This window comes from Centroberyx affinis, unplaced genomic scaffold, assembly GCF_046629955.1.
Source record: "Centroberyx affinis isolate AG114_WGS23_722 - 3 ecotype Tasmania unplaced genomic scaffold, CSIRO-AGI_Caff_v1 ptg001197l_1, whole genome shotgun sequence".
Taxonomy (NCBI): domain Eukaryota; kingdom Metazoa; phylum Chordata; class Actinopteri; order Beryciformes; family Berycidae; genus Centroberyx; species Centroberyx affinis.
Genome location: NW_027279719.1, coordinates 137,501 through 154,742, shown reverse-complemented (window position 1 = coordinate 154,742; position 17,242 = coordinate 137,501). Strand labels below are relative to the sequence as shown.

Sequence of the window (17,242 nt, the reverse complement as noted above, 5' to 3'; positions counted from 1 at the left end):
TGTTTCTATTGAACTTCTGTTCTATCTTCTACATACTATTATGAGAACACTACGGGAAACTGAAGAAAGTGGTGGTTATCATCAAAGCTTATTATCCCTTCTCTCCAATACTCCATTAACCTCACTACGGTTACTGTAGTAGTAAGCCTAGTAGTAGTAGTAGTAGTAATGGTGGTAGTTGTATTATTAATATTAACTTGATTTGTAAAACACTTTAAAAAAAGTTTACAAAGTGCATTAACAATCAAATTAGGCAAACATCAAACTCATAAAATAAATTCAAACAAGTAAAACAAGAAGGCAAGAGGGTTTAAATAATAGTAAATAACTCGAAGATAAAAGACATCACTTAAAAACGAGGATGCAACAAGGAGCTGCAGTTGGAGCGTTTCGGGATGCATCCTTTTCTACGTCGAGGGTGCTGATGTCATCACTAAGCGGCCCCACTCTGCAAAACACATTACGTCATACGCTCGCGTCGCAACTTCACCGAGCAGCACGATGATGGAGGTCTGCGGCGCTTCAAACGTTTCACTGAGGGAGTTTGGCTGCGAACAGAGTTTACTGTCTCGACCCGACGGCTCATCGTCCTTCATCCAAGGTAGTGAGACAGAAAAACACGACTCGAACCCGTCCTTTACGGCATTAGGAGCCGGACTAGTCTGTACTTTATACCGGGCAACGTCAGCCGAGGCTATTTGCTATGGCGCTTCCATGATTTGCACTCACACAATGCTTTGAATTAATGACAAAATCCTCCGTGCAACAGCAAAAAAATCAGTAAAGACGACCTGGAAGTGAAACGTCAAGCACTGAATGTTTGTTTAAGGGTTTTACCCATTAGCTGACTGTCCTCAAGGGCAATTTGTAATTCACTGTAACGTAGATGCAGCAACTCCCGAGTTTGGTCTCTTCTTGATGACATCACAGGTTAGGGCTTAGGTTCTCTGGTTTGCTCATTTTCACTCATTTTAAAATATTTGTGTCTAAGTTCTACAGAACCAGACACACCTGGATTTGCATGTAGTGATTTCAAAGTGATTTTGAGTATAAATTTTACAACAATATATGGCAAATCATACATCAACAGTAGTAGGCTCTTTAGAAAACGGAGCACATCATGTAAACAGAATTATAACCAGTAGTCGATTTGAGGAGGGATGGGAGGGGATGCCATCCCCCTTGAAATGAAAATTGTCAAAAATCATCCCCTTTGTAACACTGCCATCCCCGTTTCATCCCTCTTTATGGCACAAAGATATCATTTAATCAAGAAATGTGTAAGCCACTTACTATTGATATTTAATCATTTTAAAGAATATAGCACATCTGGAGTTTACAGCAAATCCGAGGGCAGGGGGGTCACACACACCTGCATTGATACGGATGCATGTTTTTTTATTGGTTGATGGCACAGCAAAACCTGCAACGCGGCTGTGACACCTTGAGGATATTATTTTGGCTCTTATAAATGGGCTGGCGGGCAGGTAGGTCTGTGGGACTACAGGTGTGAGAAACGTCAGGAGTCATAATGATTATTTTGTATAATTTAGCCTACACTGTTTGAAGTGGGGAAAAAGAGAAACAGAGATTAAACAGATTAGATAGCTAGTTGACATTTTAACACCAAAATTATATTAATGAAGAAAAAAAAACCATCAGGCCATACATTAGGCTACATTTCATCCTCAGCGGGATGTTGCCAGGCAACAAAATAAATGGTAAATCAAGATTAACCTAGTTTGAATTGTGTTGTTCAAGTGGCAGGTAGTCACCGTCAAAGGGAGGAAGCCCTCTGTGTGTCGTTCTCACGTAACCCAAATAAAATTTGTCTAAGGATCACAGGACTAGAGCACAAAGGTGTTTACAGCGCTAGTATGTGCTGAATTTTGTGCAGTGACTCCTAATTTGATTACTGCTTTGGGTGGTAATCTATGCTGGTAAAGGAAATGGATAACTGCTAAGGCTGAAACAAATGTAAACACACGCACGCACACACACACACACACACACACACACACACACACACACACACACACACACCGTAGGGGTACCTTTGTACGAAGTAGTCTATTTGGCCATCATTGAAAAGCTATTGACTAGTCTATATTTTCTACCTAGATGATAGCCAGGAGGATGTTTTAAGAGACGATGCAGCAGAGGCAAAGCAAGCAGGAGATGATGACAAAGCGAGCATGAGTAGAGGTTTCATAACTATAAATTTCAAGTTTGGATAAGATAAAAGTGCCATGAGTTGAGTTTACACTTTATTGATCCCTGTGGGGAAATTTGTCCTCTGTATTTGACCCATCCTAACTTTCTGAGAACAGTGCCTTGGTTCAGGGCATTGGCAGGAGCATCTGATACCTAACATCCCTAACTTGCATGTCTTTGTGCTGTTACAATATAAACAAAAGGGTGAACAGCTGGTCCCCTACCCTCCATGCTGTCGCCACTATCAAATTGTTTGTCTCCATAAGGACCCCACCATCCCCCTTGAAATTTGTGTACAAATCGACTACTGATTATAACATAAATAAATAAATAAATAAAAAATAGAATAAAGTAGCTAAGGGGTCTCTTCTAATAATTTTAAGGCATCAATAATGTTCAGTAGATGTTTTGCTTTTTTCTTTTCCATATACTTAAGTGACTTGCAGTACAGTGATAGTTCTCTCATAAAAACCACCAATAAGGGTTGTGTCTTAATACATTTACATTTATGGATATAAAATTTACCTAAAATAAATAAAGTATTCAACAGAAATTCAGTTTTTTTTATCCTCCATTATGATTCCAAATGTAATATCATTTCTGGTAAAATGGGAGAGAGAAAAGATTTTTGATTCTAGCCAATCATACATATCACACCAGAAAGTATTGCTATGAAGACAGAAGAAAAATAAGTGATCCGTAGTCTCTATTTCTTCATCACAGAATATACAGCTATTGTGATCAAAGTTTAAACTTTGTCCAAGGAGTTCTCCTGAAGGATATATATCGTTAAATACTTTGAAGTGAAGTTCTTTTGCTTTTGGAGGTAAAGGTAAGTTTAAGAAGTTATTTCAAAAACACATGTAGCCTGAATGTTTGGTAGTTGTTAAACCCCTGACATCCATTTCATTTCCTCAATGTCAGGCCTGTCATTTTTACGATTTTGCAGTTTTGGCTTAATGGCGATAGAAAGTTGCAAGCGTGTTGAGGAGTCAGGCTTTTTGTTTAACTTCGGTCAGTGAAAATGATTATAACTTGTTCAAAACTTGTTCATTTTGTCAGTTGCCTAATGTGTGGCGGGTCACTGCAGATGAACAAGAATCAAAATACCCGTTGGTTCTACATCATAGTTTTAAAAAGGGAAAATGACTTTCTGTGCGATGAGCTCTACCTCTAGTGAACTGATATTACATGATTTGGAAACTTGACTTGTTCACTACCCAAAAAAGTGGAACGTTTATATTTAAAAAAGAATGAATTGTTCATTAATTCTAGGGCTGAACAATTAATCGAAATTTTATCGAAATCGCAATATGGCCTACTGGAATTTTCAAATCGCAGGAGAGGCAATATTTGTTAAAGGCGAAATGTGTCAAAATAGCATTTTAAATTAAATATTGTCGTGCTGCAGAGATGTCCTGGCCTACACATCATATTCTACAGACTTAAGAAAACATCTTTGTTTGGTACAGATCCCCGCAAAAATCACACCATAATCATTTTAATACATCTTTCAATGAAAATGAGAATAATGATGTAAAAATTATCATTCCCTCTAATATCGCAAATCATATCGCAACTGCAATATCAGTCAAAATAATTGCAATTCGATATTTTTTCAAAATCATTCAGCCCTAATTAATTCCTCTATCACTGTCTGTCTTAAATTATTTGACTTCCTCCTCTCAGTGGTTTCAGTACTCACCTTGTCCCGTTCAGATGCTCCATCTGCAATTTAACGCTACCATGATTCAACTGCTAAGTTTTTGCTCCATCTAGACTGATTTCCTGTTCTTACTATGGCAATAATTCAATATTATCGTTTATCATCTGTCAGTGGAATCATATCATGACGATATGAAGATATTTTGATATCGTGACACACAATTCTGCTGTCTAAATTGATGATAACATTTTGTTTTATTTAAAAACTCTGACAAAATGAGTGATGAAACATTTCAAGGAATATTACTTGAAAATGTCAGTTTTGTTTGACATCACATTTAACATTACCATTCAGTTCAATGCAATGAACATCAACTTGATTATTTAACATGTGGTTTTGCATACATGAGCCATATTGTGATATATATATCGATATCGAAGAAAATCCTTATGATGATCGTGTTATTGATTTCAACCATATGACCCAGCCCTAATTCTTACTTGTGTAACTGTGCGTATTTTATTGTATATTTATTTATATATTCAATTCAGTAATGCCCTCTTGTGTTTTTTCTGAAGGAGAGACCAGTGTGCTGGCTGGGGTTTACGGACCAGCGGAGGTGAAAATCAGCAAGGAGATCTACGACCGGGCGACCATGGAGGTGGTGGTGCAGCCCAAAGTGGGACTGCCAAGTAAGAGTTTCACCGGAGAAACAATCGTTTCTCCTCGTACCGCTGCTGCTGAGGTTCATCTGTTTGTTGAGGAGTCCAATGCAGTTTCTGAATTTTGCTGAGTTGGCGTTAACACTGGGCAGTGCTTCTTGTTCAGTCGATGAGTTTATTTTGTTTCTTCTTTTGTAGGGCTGCAACTAACGATTATTTTCATTGTCGATTAATCTGTCGATTATTTTCTCGATTAATCGATTAGTTGTTTGGTCTATAAAATGTCAGAAAATGGTGAAAAATGTGGATCAGTGTTTCCCAAAGCCCAAGATGACGTCCTCAAATGTCTTGTTTTGTCCACAACCCAAAGATATTCAGTTTACTGTCAGAGAGGAGTAAAGAAACCAGAAAATATTCACATTTAAGAAGCTGGAATCAGAGAATTTTGACTTATTTTTCTTAAAAAATTACTCAAACTGATTCATCGATTATCAAAATAGTTGGCGATTAATTTAATAGTTGACAACTAATCAATTAATCGTTGCAGCTCTATTCTTTTGTTTTATTGCACTTTGTAGCTTTGTTGAGAAAAGCATTTGCATTTTAGTTATTTTTGTTGTCATTTGATTTTTCCACATTGTACATTTACGTGGCTCAGAGTGAGGAGGCACGTTCCTAACAGTGCTACTAATGGATATGCATGTATACATAATGCATACAGCAGTGGTTCTCAACGTGGGGTCCGGACACCACCAGGGGTCCTTGAGGGGGTTCCAGGGGGTCCCCAGCAAATTGATGAATTGTTAAACTTCACCATTATTTAATTTACAAGAAGTTAACACAATGAGATAATGTAGAATAATGACTGTTTTGATCATAGTTTCACTGTTATCTACAGATAGTCATGGAATTCTGGACAAAATCATTATCTAACGAAAAAATATTTTCAGATTTGGATCTGAGAGAGAAAATCTCATCAAATGGGGGTCCGTGGCCCTAATGTGGCCCTAAATTAAGGGTCCGTGATGTGAAAAAGGTTGAGAATCACTGTCATACAGTATAATAATCCTGCCGTGTAAAGGCTGTCTTACCGTTACACACCACAAGGGGGAATCGGTTAGCCAGTTTCCCTCCAGTCTGAACCGAGCATGTACAGCATCTCAACCTTTTGTATGTTTTCTGTTTTTTGTTTTGTTTTTTTTTGTTAGGTGTAAGAGAGCGATCACAGGAGCAGTGTGTGCGTGAAACATGCGAGGCGTCTCTGCTCGCCTCCCTCCACCCTCGCTCCTCCCTCACTCTCGTTCTGCAGGTGTTGCACGATGACGGCTCGGTATCCTTTTTTTTTTAGAGAGAAATGCGATCTGAGTGCTGTGAAGTTCATGTTCACATCTGAGATAGCGTCCTCCTGGTGTCACTTCCTTATCTGGGTCCCAGCTGTTGGCGTGCTTCTTGAATGCCGCCTGCATGGCTCTCATGGACGCCGGCCCCCCTATGAGCTGCCTGTTCTGCGGAGTGACCTGCGCCATCGACACAGAGGGTCAAATCATCACAGACCCCACTGCAGCTCAGGAAAAGGTATATTGCCTCACTATATAAAGGTGTATTGTGTTGTATTAAAGGAAAAACCCACCCAAAAACACTCCAACACAGCTATAAAACAGCTACTGGCGATGTGTACCGTGCATTTCTGGGTTCTGTTTTGTTCCTTTGGCGGTGTATTTTTCTCTTATTCCCCCCCCCCCCCCTGATAACCGGCCAAGCAGAGACAAGGTGACGTCACGCTGAGATATTTCCAGCGCAGCTACAATGGAGTTTGATAGCCGAAAATATATATCTCTCTCTCTCTCTCTCTCTCCACCCACCCACACACGTAAGAGCCACAGCCGAATGGAACAAATTCAGGCCCGTTCTCTGGGGGTTGTTGCAAGGCGTTCTGGGAAATATAGGAAATCTCTAGCTGAAATAGAAGTCGACCTGGTAGGTTGAGGGGGGAAAAAAAGGTAAATTACAACACTTCATTACAAAATAACTTCCAGGAATGCGTTGAACATCACAGATTATGATACATCATTGTGTAAGAGTATTCAAGAGTGGATTTTTCCTTTAATGTTTTGGAGATTTCTGTTCTACACGCTAGAAAAAAACCTCACTGAATGTTCTAATTTGTTCCTTTTTGCTTCCTCTCTCTCAGGAAAGTCGAGCTTTGATGACCTTTGCTATTGACAGCACAGAGCGCAGAGTAATGATGTCATCAACCAAAGGATCGTTTTCAGTTCATGAGGTCAGTAGATAAATAGAAATGTTTTTTTTTGTTTTTTTTTCTAGGGACATTGTGAAATTAAGGCTGGTGATCTTGCCTAATGCCTGATTTCAGGGAAGTGAGTTTTTCTTTTTGGACACACAGTACAGCGGTGTTTGATTAAGAAATATTTTTGCTCCTTTCATGTTTCCTGATCACATCTGTGCAATTCTTGTGCCAGGTCTGATGATGACGAGACGTTTTCGGTGTCTTCACTTTACGTGTCGATACCTGCAGCGATATCACAGACGTTTAGTATTTTTGCGGAGGTTCTCAATTTGTGTCTCTGTGCTTCCACAGCTCCAGCAGTGTATAGCAGTCAGTCAGAAAGCATCGGAGAAGATCTTCCAGTTCTACAGAGATTCTGTCAGGCGGCGATACTCCAAAACCCTCTGATGGAGAAAATGGCTTCCTTTTCCCCGTGTTTTGTCGCTTTTTTTAACAGACCATACAAGCCTTTTTGTCGTAATAAAATATTCAGCAACCATTTTGGCCTACGTTTGTTTCAGTCCAGTTGTTAGTCTGCTGTGCTGTTCATGGAGAAAGTGAGTGAGTGTGTGTATGTGTGTGTGTGTGTGTGTGTGTGTGTGTTTTGGGGGGAGTGGAGGGGGGTTTGAACATAGTTTTGAAGCAGATAGACTGACATGGTGGTTTGGTTATGATGACTTCATTCAAAGTAATAGATTGTGGCCGCACTCCCATAGTGCCGATGCAGAATTCTTTATTGTCTTATATTAAAAAAACCCGGACGAAGACCGCGTTGCTGTGGAAACGTTGATTTTTTAATGTTATAAGACAAAGTATTCTGCGTCAGAGGTATGGGAGTGCGGCTACAATCTTTCACTTTGAATCTCTGTTCCTGTGGACCGGCATCCACTTTAATATTGGTGTGTGTGTTCCAACTCCAAGATGATGCCTTCATTAACAATGACATGAGCAAAAAAACAAAAATCACACTTGCATGTAAATTTCAAGATGATGTGCAAATGAAAGGAGGAAAGATGAATGTCAAACAAGTGCATTTATTGGGATTCAGGGTTTTTTTTTCTTTTTTGTATTTACATATAATTTAATACAAGGATGTGAACTGGGAAAGTACAGTATATCTCATATACTAATATATTCATTTGCCACAACCTTTGACCTTTATCGCCTCACATGAGTTCTGCGCCTCACTGCGTCCGTTCATTCTCCATATGAGTGAAATCTTAACAAACCGAGACAGATCTGACCGAGGCCCATCTCATGAAAGCATGATGGGTAAAGGTGTTCATGATGATCATCCAATCTACATTAAATGCTTCCATATAAATTACAAATCCATCGTGGTGATTCAACTGTAACAACAAAGGGGGTTTTTGCCATCGACACAAATGCCCAGTGGAGACAGGATTGCTCAGGATTGTCAGAACTGGAGGACGGTGTTCAGTGCGGTTTCATCACGGCACACCAACAGTGGACGTCGACAACATTTAGACGTTGAGATATCACAGGTTGTCAAGTGCTTACACAGATTGGTAGTAGTGACCATCACCTATTATCAACTCAGTCTTGATACAACACTGGTTTTTGCGGAACACAAAATATTTAAATTAGAAATCAATAATGGGTGATCCAACTCTGGACTCTATAAAACTATACATCTAAATAGAAAACGTCTTTTTTTTTTTTTTATTTCCTCAGTGGGACTTCCCTTGTTCAGCGTTTTGTTTATGGCACATGTAAGCTCAAACCAATATGGCAAGAGTTTTTATTTATTTATTTATTTATTTTTTATCAAAGCTATTCTTGCAATCAGTCAAGACCAAATGAGGGAAGTTGAAGCTCGGAGCAGGTTTGACATGGCAAAGTGCAAACTCACCATGCAGGGTGTTTTTTTTTTTTTGTTTGTTTTTTTTGCTGTGACCGAAATGAACTTTTAACTGACTCATGCATCAGATGGACAAGCGCTGCGTGTCTCATCCAATAGGGTCACGGCCTGGACATGACATCGGCCTATCGGTTGCAACATTTTGCCCCGACTCATCAAAACAAAAAGGGGCGTTAACAGTGTTTGCCTACGCACGGTGACACGTCTTGAGTGGAACACTTCGTTCTCTAAGTTTGCGTTACTGAAAGCAGCGAGGATGTCTTGAGGATTTCAAGCCCTGTGTGTTGGGGAGGAGAAAATAGCTAGAGTCTATATTTGGGGAGCGGGGAGCAGCGTCCCGGTTGCTTCTATTAATGGAATAATTCATACAAGCTTCCCCAGAGTTCTTCCCATGTACTTGCACTTTCCTCTCAGGTCTCCTCTCATGTCTTGAAGCACTTCCTTTATCCCTCCATCCTGAGACACAATGTTACACTTTTGCCAACTTGCATTTCCCTTTTTTTTTTTTTTAAACTCTTGAACACATGATTTTTCTGAATAACATTATGGCACTATATTTCATTTAGTAGGTTTGTGTGTTTTAACATAAAGAAACACAGCAGAAACAAAGCAGAATCAGTCCTATCTGCAGGTGAACGGTGTGTGTGTAGCGTTGCGTTTAAGCCCCAGGGAACAGGGATCGGTGGGTGTGTTTGTGCGGCGGCTCCCTGTGGGTGTCTCGGACTAGAGGTGGGCCTCGGGCGGCTCGTCAGACCCTCCCACGGCGAGGTCCATCAGGATTAGCTGCTGCCACGTCCTTGCTGTGCCCTTCTCATAAATCTGCAGACTCCATCACCGGTGCCACCTCTTCGCTCCTCCCACCGCAGACAGGACCGCACGCTCCCTCCCTCTCCCTCCACCTCCCATTACTCATCCAGTGTTTGTGATGGTGAGATATATCTACAATGCTGTGATAACGTCTGCTTTTTGTTTTTTAAAAGCTTTACATGTGATGAGTTTCAACATGATACACCCACTGTTTGGGGGGAAAAGTGACACCTATCCGTACAAAATGACGATTACCACAGAATTAAAGGATGGCAGCTAACTTAAGTCCTTGGTTGACAAACTAATAACACTTACAGACTGAATCGTTTATATTCTAGTGATATTGATTGATGAGGTTTTTCTTCATGTTTTTCTTCATGTATGACGAACATCCTCCTCATCATTGAATTATGTCCTAATCCAATTATAAGTGATTATGATCAGTCCAGTCTAGGCTTCTCCATCTCTGTGTAGGTGAAACATGTATCCAGACAGGGGTTGAAGGACAAAGATTGTGATTATTTTTTACATTTCCAGGTGGTGTGATGGTGGCGTGTGGTGATGTGTATGGATGCGTGGAGTCTACTTTTTTTTTTGTGTATCCTTGCGCGAGAGCTGCTTTTATGGCGGTTTCCCAGACAGGTAAGAAATGAGCGCAGCGATGGCGCAGATGTACGTTATGATCCCAAACACAATGGAAAGCACCGAGAGCCACAGAGCCTGGCGGGACGCCGCGTTCGCCCCCTGAAAATCCCCCTGAGCCGAAGCCTTGTTGGTCTGAGAAACAGATGAGAGAGAGGAGAGAGGAGGAAGGAGAGATAAGGATTAGAGGAGAAAAAAAAAAAGAAGAGAGAAGGGCATTAGTCATCATTTGTCAATGTCCTCCCTAGCCTCACTTTCCCCTTCCACTCATTCCATTCACACGCTAAGCCCATATTATGTTCCATCTCTGAATCACACCCAGCACTTGAGCCTCATTCATCACTTTCCCTTCCTTCCTTCCTCTCTCCCTCCGTTCCTAGTCCTTGTCTTTGACTCTGACCCCTGTTTTAGGTAGCACACAACACTATTGGAAATCTATCACCTTGGGGCTGCTTGTTATGACTCTAATTAAACCTTAACGAAGGCCATTGATCTGATCAAAGGGCCTTTGCAGCTTGCTGCCAGTTAGCTTTGCAAAAGCGTTAATGGGATTTTTTTTCTTTTTCGGCGCTCTAGCAGGATGCCTACATCAACTACGGGCCTCCTGTGACTAGAGATAGAGGTGTTTGGAGCTTTCCACAACGCCGGTGGTAATGGTGACTGATGGAATAGTTGGTGCAGTAACGTTGCCCTTATCCCTTTGACCTGCTCCACGTTTTCACAAGCTATTATGCCCTAAAAGAGATTTATAACCTCAGCAAACCACTTGACATTTAAGTTTGAGAGAAAATAGCACTTTCAAAGGTGCCTCAAGGTATCACATCTCACCTTCATCTTTGTGCATTTACCAATACATAGCATCTGCTGTGGGCAACCCTTCCACCTGTGGAGAAACCTAGTAGTTTGGATGTTATTAGAGGAAAGGGAGGTGGGTGAGAATGGGTACAGATATTGTTTGCTGGTACAGATTCTCTGGCTGTTTGTTGTTTTCTGGAAGGCTATATTGATATCTTAATATGTTTGCTTGTTGCATTTTGTGTGCCTGTAGCATGCTGTCTGACATAATGTTTGCTGGTAACACAGTTGCTGTGGCTTTGTCTTAGTAGCATGTTTGTTAGAATATTGATTTTTCTTAACATGTTGGCTTGTTAGCCTTTGGTTGTTTGTAGCATGCTAGCTGACACATTGTTTGATAGTAGTATGATTGCTCTAGCTGAAAAGAAAGGATATATGAAGTATGAATATCTTAAGACAGGAGTTATATATCTTATTATAGTATAGATATGGTAGACAGAGTGAGCAGTGATACACTATTCTCAGCTCTTGGTATAATTGTTTGCTGCTACAATTCGGTTTCTGAACTAATGAGCGGGCCGTTTCAAGCCAGGAGAACAGCCGTCCATTTAGCTTAGTATTCCCATGATGTCACATGCATCTCAGCTCATTGGCTGGTCATTTGATTGTAATCATCAAGTTATTTTCCTACCAAGATGTGTGGTGACAGAATACTGAATAATTGTTGTTAGAATAATTGTTTCTGAACTGAAATCATTAGTGTGAGTATGAGTAATGTTGGGAACTGGGGATAAGTGTAGGAACTGCTGATAAGTGTAGGAGCTGCTAGGTAGTGCTGAGCCTTCTGGAGGTGCTGTAGGTCTAATTCAACAAAACGTGTGATGGGAGGAGACCACTTGACCCCAGTGAGCCACGCTCACACACTGAGGATTGTAACATCAATTCCTGTGTATTGGTAAATTCATGGGTGTTGATTCATGCTTTTGTGTGTTGGCTCACACCCCTGGAAATTATTTGTGAATCTAAAATGACCTAAATGTGTGAAACCACAGCTGAACTGTGCCACACTTCTCATGACCACATCCTGTCTTGGCCAATCCTTGTGCTTTCCCTGTTTGCATTGTCCAGTTTTGTGCTATTTCAAAGCTCTGGTGGCATAATCCTACAAATCTAGGTGTAATCCCTCCCTGTCTAAACCCCAAAGCAATTCCATAATGTCCACACTTGTACTTAAGACACCGTTACCTGTTGTTAGTCTAGCACAGACACACACACACACACACTGCAGGGAGAAACAGGAATGAGACTTTAAGTTTAACATGCAAAGTCACCGTGAACTACAGTGCCAGTTTGTATTTTTGTCAGCTCAGGATTGAGTGTGTGTACCTTCTGCGATAGGTAGAAGGCAGCGATGCCCAGGGGCCAGAAGCAGCAGAGCATGGAGAAAAAGGCCAGACCCAGGTAGTCCTGAGGGATCATCAGAGGGAAGTTGCTCTCACTGTCTGTATCACTGAAGTCATCACTGGATGAGTCCTGGGGATGCACACAGGATGCAGTTAGGTAGCGTTCAATAACGGGTTAGAAGAAGAGTAAGACCTAATGTGGTGGTGTGACATTGTTGAGTATTATTCCTTTAATAACAAAGATGAGTATGATCTAACCTTGCTTGCAGAAACACAAATGTTTTATGGAAACTTAGAAAAATATGGGCTTTTTTTTTTTGTTGTTATGTTGTTTACATGTCCTCCGGAACAATTGGAAAACTTTGCTGGTGCCTGTAAGATAATGTGACTGAATGGGGTTAGTCTGGATGTGCACTAGCTCTGCTGACCGCGGGCGATTCATGACTCATACAGTTTTCTGAAACGGCTGCATATTCAATCTGGCTTCCTCTCTCACTCTGACCCTGTCATATTACTCTCCTTGTGTTATTTCCTGCGCAAAATAATTGTGTATTTTCCAAAGATGCGCATTATGAATAATTCAGCTCCCGTAACATTTGAGCAAATGCCTCATATACCAGCGCCCATATACCAGAAAGCCTTTCTTTCTCTGCTTCTGAGATTAAAGGAGATCAGACAAGGGTGAACCAGAATACAGCATTACACACAGTATTTTAAAGATTAGTTCACAAGGTTATTTTGACGGGCCTGATGTCATTCACTGCGCATGTCTGCCCTGCCGGTCTGGAAATATTCTCTGATGTTACAATTGATCCGTCTTGTCTGGAATTATTCTCTGATGTCAGGATTGATCCGCCCTGGGCGTTTTTTGTTGACATGAAGCAGTTACGGTGGCGGCTCTCATCTCTGAGGAAAAGGGGGAATCTCATCATCGGGCAGAAAGCCAAACACCTGCTCATATGCAAAGTCACTCGGGACGGGACCGTCCTGAGTGACGTCCTGAGGTTGTCTCTGCTGCTCTGGGATCATACAGTATTGATCAGCTCCATACTGGAAATTCATCATGGAGAGATAAAGGGGCTCTGGAGCCTGTTTGACTCCTCTAACTGCGTCTTGGCTTTTGAAGTGAAACAAAGGAGATGGAGGCGTTGTTTTGTGTTTCTTTGAGGTCAATGCCAGGTTAAATTCCCACGGGCCAGTGCTTTTGCATCACTGCGCCACGGCCAGCATTCACAATGAGTTTGAAAAAATGTTATTTCATGTGCTGCTCTTTTGTCCTTTTGGAGAAAACTCTTAATGACTATACTAAACTTTGTGGCTGAGCCATTGCTCTTGGTTTTAATGGTGTGTGATATTGTACGTGCATTCATGTGTGAGTGTGTGTGTGTGTGTGTGTGTGTGTGTTTGTCCACATACTTGTGTTCTTAATCAGATGAAGTAATAATCATAAAACAGCCTTCAGTATTGTGGCACACAGTGGATAATTGGACCTATTCATTTTACCTTGCTGAGAGACTTTCCATAATAATATAAATAACTAGTAGATATTTATACACCCTCAACTCTGAACACTAAACTAGTCTGACATTTACAGCATATTCATATTTAAGTTGACTTGCTATTTTTCACAACACATCACGTGACTCTCATAAGCGTCTTAAAGCTAATTTACATTTCACTCCAGGCTGGGCTTTGTTCAGTGATCTATGAAATAGACCTGGCATCCTCTATCGCTACTGTAGTGTCATTACCTGCACCACAGCAGGAAGGGAGCTTTATGTAATCTGCCTTCTTGACAGTAAGCATTCAATTGCTGCCTGCCCTCAAATGCATCGCTCATATGTCTATTTTAAGTTCCTCTCTGATTCCCAAATTCAGTCCCGAGAATAAAAGAACCTGTCTTCCTTTTAATGCAACACTCCCTGAACCAAACTGCAACAAAAGAGGAGCTGGAAGAAATATGATGATCAGATGTGATGATCAGCAGTGTGGTATTGATTCTCCTCTCTATCTTTCTCTTGGGGCATCACAACATCAGCAGGAGGAGACTGAACTGTCTTGTTTTGTGGCAGACTGCTGCGCACTGTTTCTTTTTACATGAGCAGTTTCTTTTATTTTCTCTGCAGTTCTGCCTGTGTTGGTTGATGTTACAGTGTGGAATTGTAAATGTGGAAAGTGTGTTTATTGTCACACAAGAAATTCAAAAAGTTTTCAACTTCCTGTCAGTGGGAACCGGGGAGTCTCACCTCAAAGTCAGGAAGCAGGTCGTCCTCGTCGTCCAGGCTGTAGGACACGCTGTGGAAGTCCTGCGTCTCTGCCAGCAGCTTCCTCTCCAGCGTGGAGCCGGGGTGGATGTCCACAAAGGTGGTCTCCAGGTAGTCCTTGCTCAGCAGGGACTCTGTGTGGCCCCAGATGGGGGCCGGGGGGTAGAAGGACTCTAAGGTGCGTGGTAAGGAGCAGGGGTCCAGTAGCTGCTGCTGCTGGAGCTCAGGACGGCCTCCGCAGTAGCTCCTCCACGCTAGAGGAGGGTAGGCCCGGTCCTCCTCACACCTCACCAAGATGCCCTTGAACAGTCCTGCAGGGGCGGGTCCGGGCCCCGGCCCGGGTGCCCCGCTGTTCTTGGGGCTGTCTCCCAGGAGAGGGTGCTCCAGCTCATCCAGACTCTCCATCCCTCTCTGTGAATACCAGCCGCACAAGAGGCCACCGCATCAACAACCAAATGCAATCTGCAAATCAACCTGCAGAGCCTCTCCCTGAAGAGCGTCCGATGGGTTTACGCGAAAGCGGCTGCTTTGCTGGATTTAGCGGCACAGTGATAATCCATCTTTAATCCAATTCTTTAATTTTTCTCTTATTATAGGCCTTGCTTTCCAGCCCAACAGCACATGCCAGGTTCATGATAGAGTGAAATACTCTTACTCTGCTAGTGCCAGCTCTCTGCTTTGTGCTGTGGGAGGTTGTGCTGAGGTTGCGTTGAAGGGGATTCAAGCTCTTCTCTTTCCCTCACATGTCATGAGCTATTTGTTCCAGGGCTTGATGGCTCAGGGTTCGCCGCTGCCATTTCACATGATTGAGTGTGTCAGTGTTCATGAATATGCTAATATAGGCTACTTTCTCTCACATACAATATGGAAATGTCAATTCTGATGATGGAGGACCTTAATTAGCACAAGACAGAGCCTATGAAAAACATTGGGCAACGGGTTTTCGCTCTGATTTGCCCTCAGGACCTCATGGAAACTGTCTCTTGCAATAAAATATCAAGTCTTAATCTGAGCACAGTGTCATGGTATTATTGTGCACGCCTTGGACATCAATCGCTCCCCTCTAGGGTAAAAATACTTTTGGATGGAAATGGGCAATGACTCGGCATCTGAGAAACAATCATAAAGAGAATAACAAAGAAGATTTTCAGTCCGTCATGACGTACAGACGTTTGTTTGTTCCTCTGCACTGAAACTTCCTCCAAAAGCAGGCCAGTGGCTGAGGCCCGTCAGATGACTGAACTGACACACAGTCGGGTGTTTTTTCAGGCTTGAGTGTTCACTGCGTCAGACAGCAGTCAAACTAGCGCTGCAATGAAGGGATTGGGGCCATATTTTGAGGGCAGTTAATCTGTAAAAGCAATGAGGCTCCAGAAATAGAAACCTACGGTGTGTTTCTGTGGGTCAGCAGGCCCGCGAACACGCCTGCTCCTCCATTGTTGCCGCGGGAAGTGATAATGGAGAAATCAAAGTCCTCCGGTGCTGATTTATGGCTGTGAGTTTGCTGCTCGCCACGGCAGCGCTCCTCTGGGACATGTATTTTTAATGCACCCCGTCCGCCTCGAGAGGGTCTCATTCGGGACAGGCGAGGAGTCGGGCGGCGCTGTATCCACCGGGCCGCTTACCAATCCGCCTCCGACGTGGTGCAGGGCTGTCGAGAGGAGAACAAGGTCACACATAACATTTAGACTCCACAGCTTAACTCTGCCTCCCTGCGCACAGCATCCTGTCTCTGATAGCTGCACTGCTACCCACGCTCCTGGTTGGACCACAGAGTTGTTCCCCTGCACACACACACACACACACACACACACACACACAAAAGATAAAGGGCATAGCAGGATGGCCATGTGTTCAAGGGAAAAGTGCATCTGCCCGAGTGCTTCGTAACACAGAGGACACCAGCCTGAGGGAATGACAGTCCTGAGTCACGACTACAGATCTGCAGCCGCTGACTGCTCCGCTAATATGGAAGGATGTTCTCTGCAGTCGAAGCTCTCAGAAGTTAACAGGCTTGTGAAGATGCGACCGGACTAAAACCGCACCGACACGTCCTGATTGAGAGCTCCTCCATGAGACTGAAAGGTTGGATAACAGTTTACTTTACACATGCCTTGTTCCGGTGGATTAGTGTGTATTAATCCATGGAAAAGTGTTGTAAGTACACAATAAACCCAGTGTTAGTTAGGATTACGCCAAGTTTTTGGGAGATCACAGACACCAAAACCATCCATCTGTCCCTGGTAAAACATTCGCTGGTGCGCCATGCTAACACTTTAGCTTATGTTGAGTGATAGAAAGTGATTAGTATTACACTACACTACTAGAGAACTTGTAGTAGCTCTGAAGCTAAATTGTAATTAATGTTAAATGAAATGCAGCTAAGTGTGCCAGTAGCTGCAATTTGTTTGATTGGTAAACTGTACATAAAATGTGATATAAAACTAACACTGTTTTGAACAATCTGTCTATTTTTACTTTCTCTATTTCCATAGGAATTAAAGTGATGGGCAGTGGGAGAGTGTGTACAGCTAAAAATCACAAATACATGGTTGAATACAAGGTTGTTCACCTGAAAAAGTTCCAAAAATAAACCTGCCTACATCAGCTAAATTGAGTT

The 17,242-nt window shown here is 42.2% G+C and overlaps 2 protein-coding genes across 2 annotated transcripts; one reads left to right on the top strand and one right to left on the bottom strand.

The window, feature by feature from the left end:
- Nucleotides 1-475: 475 nt before the first annotated feature.
- On the top strand, nucleotides 476-7,321 carry exosc5 (exosome component 5). Its single transcript, XM_071524432.1, has 6 exons — nucleotides 476-601; nucleotides 4,459-4,572; nucleotides 5,751-5,872; nucleotides 5,977-6,117; nucleotides 6,734-6,823; nucleotides 7,142-7,321. The coding sequence occupies exons 1-6, from the start codon at nucleotides 502-504 to the stop codon at nucleotides 7,235-7,237; spliced, it is 663 nt and encodes a 220-aa protein (XP_071380533.1). The 5' UTR covers nucleotides 476-501; the 3' UTR covers nucleotides 7,238-7,321.
- Nucleotides 7,322-10,139: 2,818 nt separating this feature from the next.
- Nucleotides 10,140-15,027, bottom strand: tmem91 (transmembrane protein 91). Its single transcript, XM_071524421.1, has 3 exons — nucleotides 14,605-15,027; nucleotides 12,342-12,488; nucleotides 10,140-10,295 (listed from the first exon to the last, which is right to left on the bottom strand). Exons 1-3 carry the CDS (start codon nucleotides 15,025-15,027, stop codon nucleotides 10,140-10,142), a joined length of 726 nt encoding a protein of 241 aa, XP_071380522.1.
- Nucleotides 15,028-17,242: the final 2,215 nt, after the last annotated feature.

Coding starts and splice junctions, on each gene's coding strand:
- exosc5 (XM_071524432.1), top strand. CDS start 502: ATGATGGAGGTCTGCGGCGCTTCAAACGTTTCACTGAGGGAGTTTGGC. Junction 602..4,458: donor CTCATCGTCCTTCATCCAAG/GTAGTGAGACAG, acceptor TTTTTTCTGAAG/GAGAGACCAGTGTGCTGGCT. Junction 4,573..5,750: donor GCCCAAAGTGGGACTGCCAA/GTAAGAGTTTCA, acceptor TTTTTTTGTTAG/GTGTAAGAGAGCGATCACAG.
- tmem91 (XM_071524421.1), bottom strand. CDS start 15,027: ATGGAGAGTCTGGATGAGCTGGAGCACCCTCTCCTGGGAGACAGCCCC. Junction 12,489..14,604: donor ACCTGCTTCCTGACTTTGAG/GTGAGACTCCCC, acceptor GTGCATCCCCAG/GACTCATCCAGTGATGACTT. Junction 10,296..12,341: donor CCTTCTACCTATCGCAGAAG/GTACACACACTC, acceptor TCTGTTTCTCAG/ACCAACAAGGCTTCGGCTCA.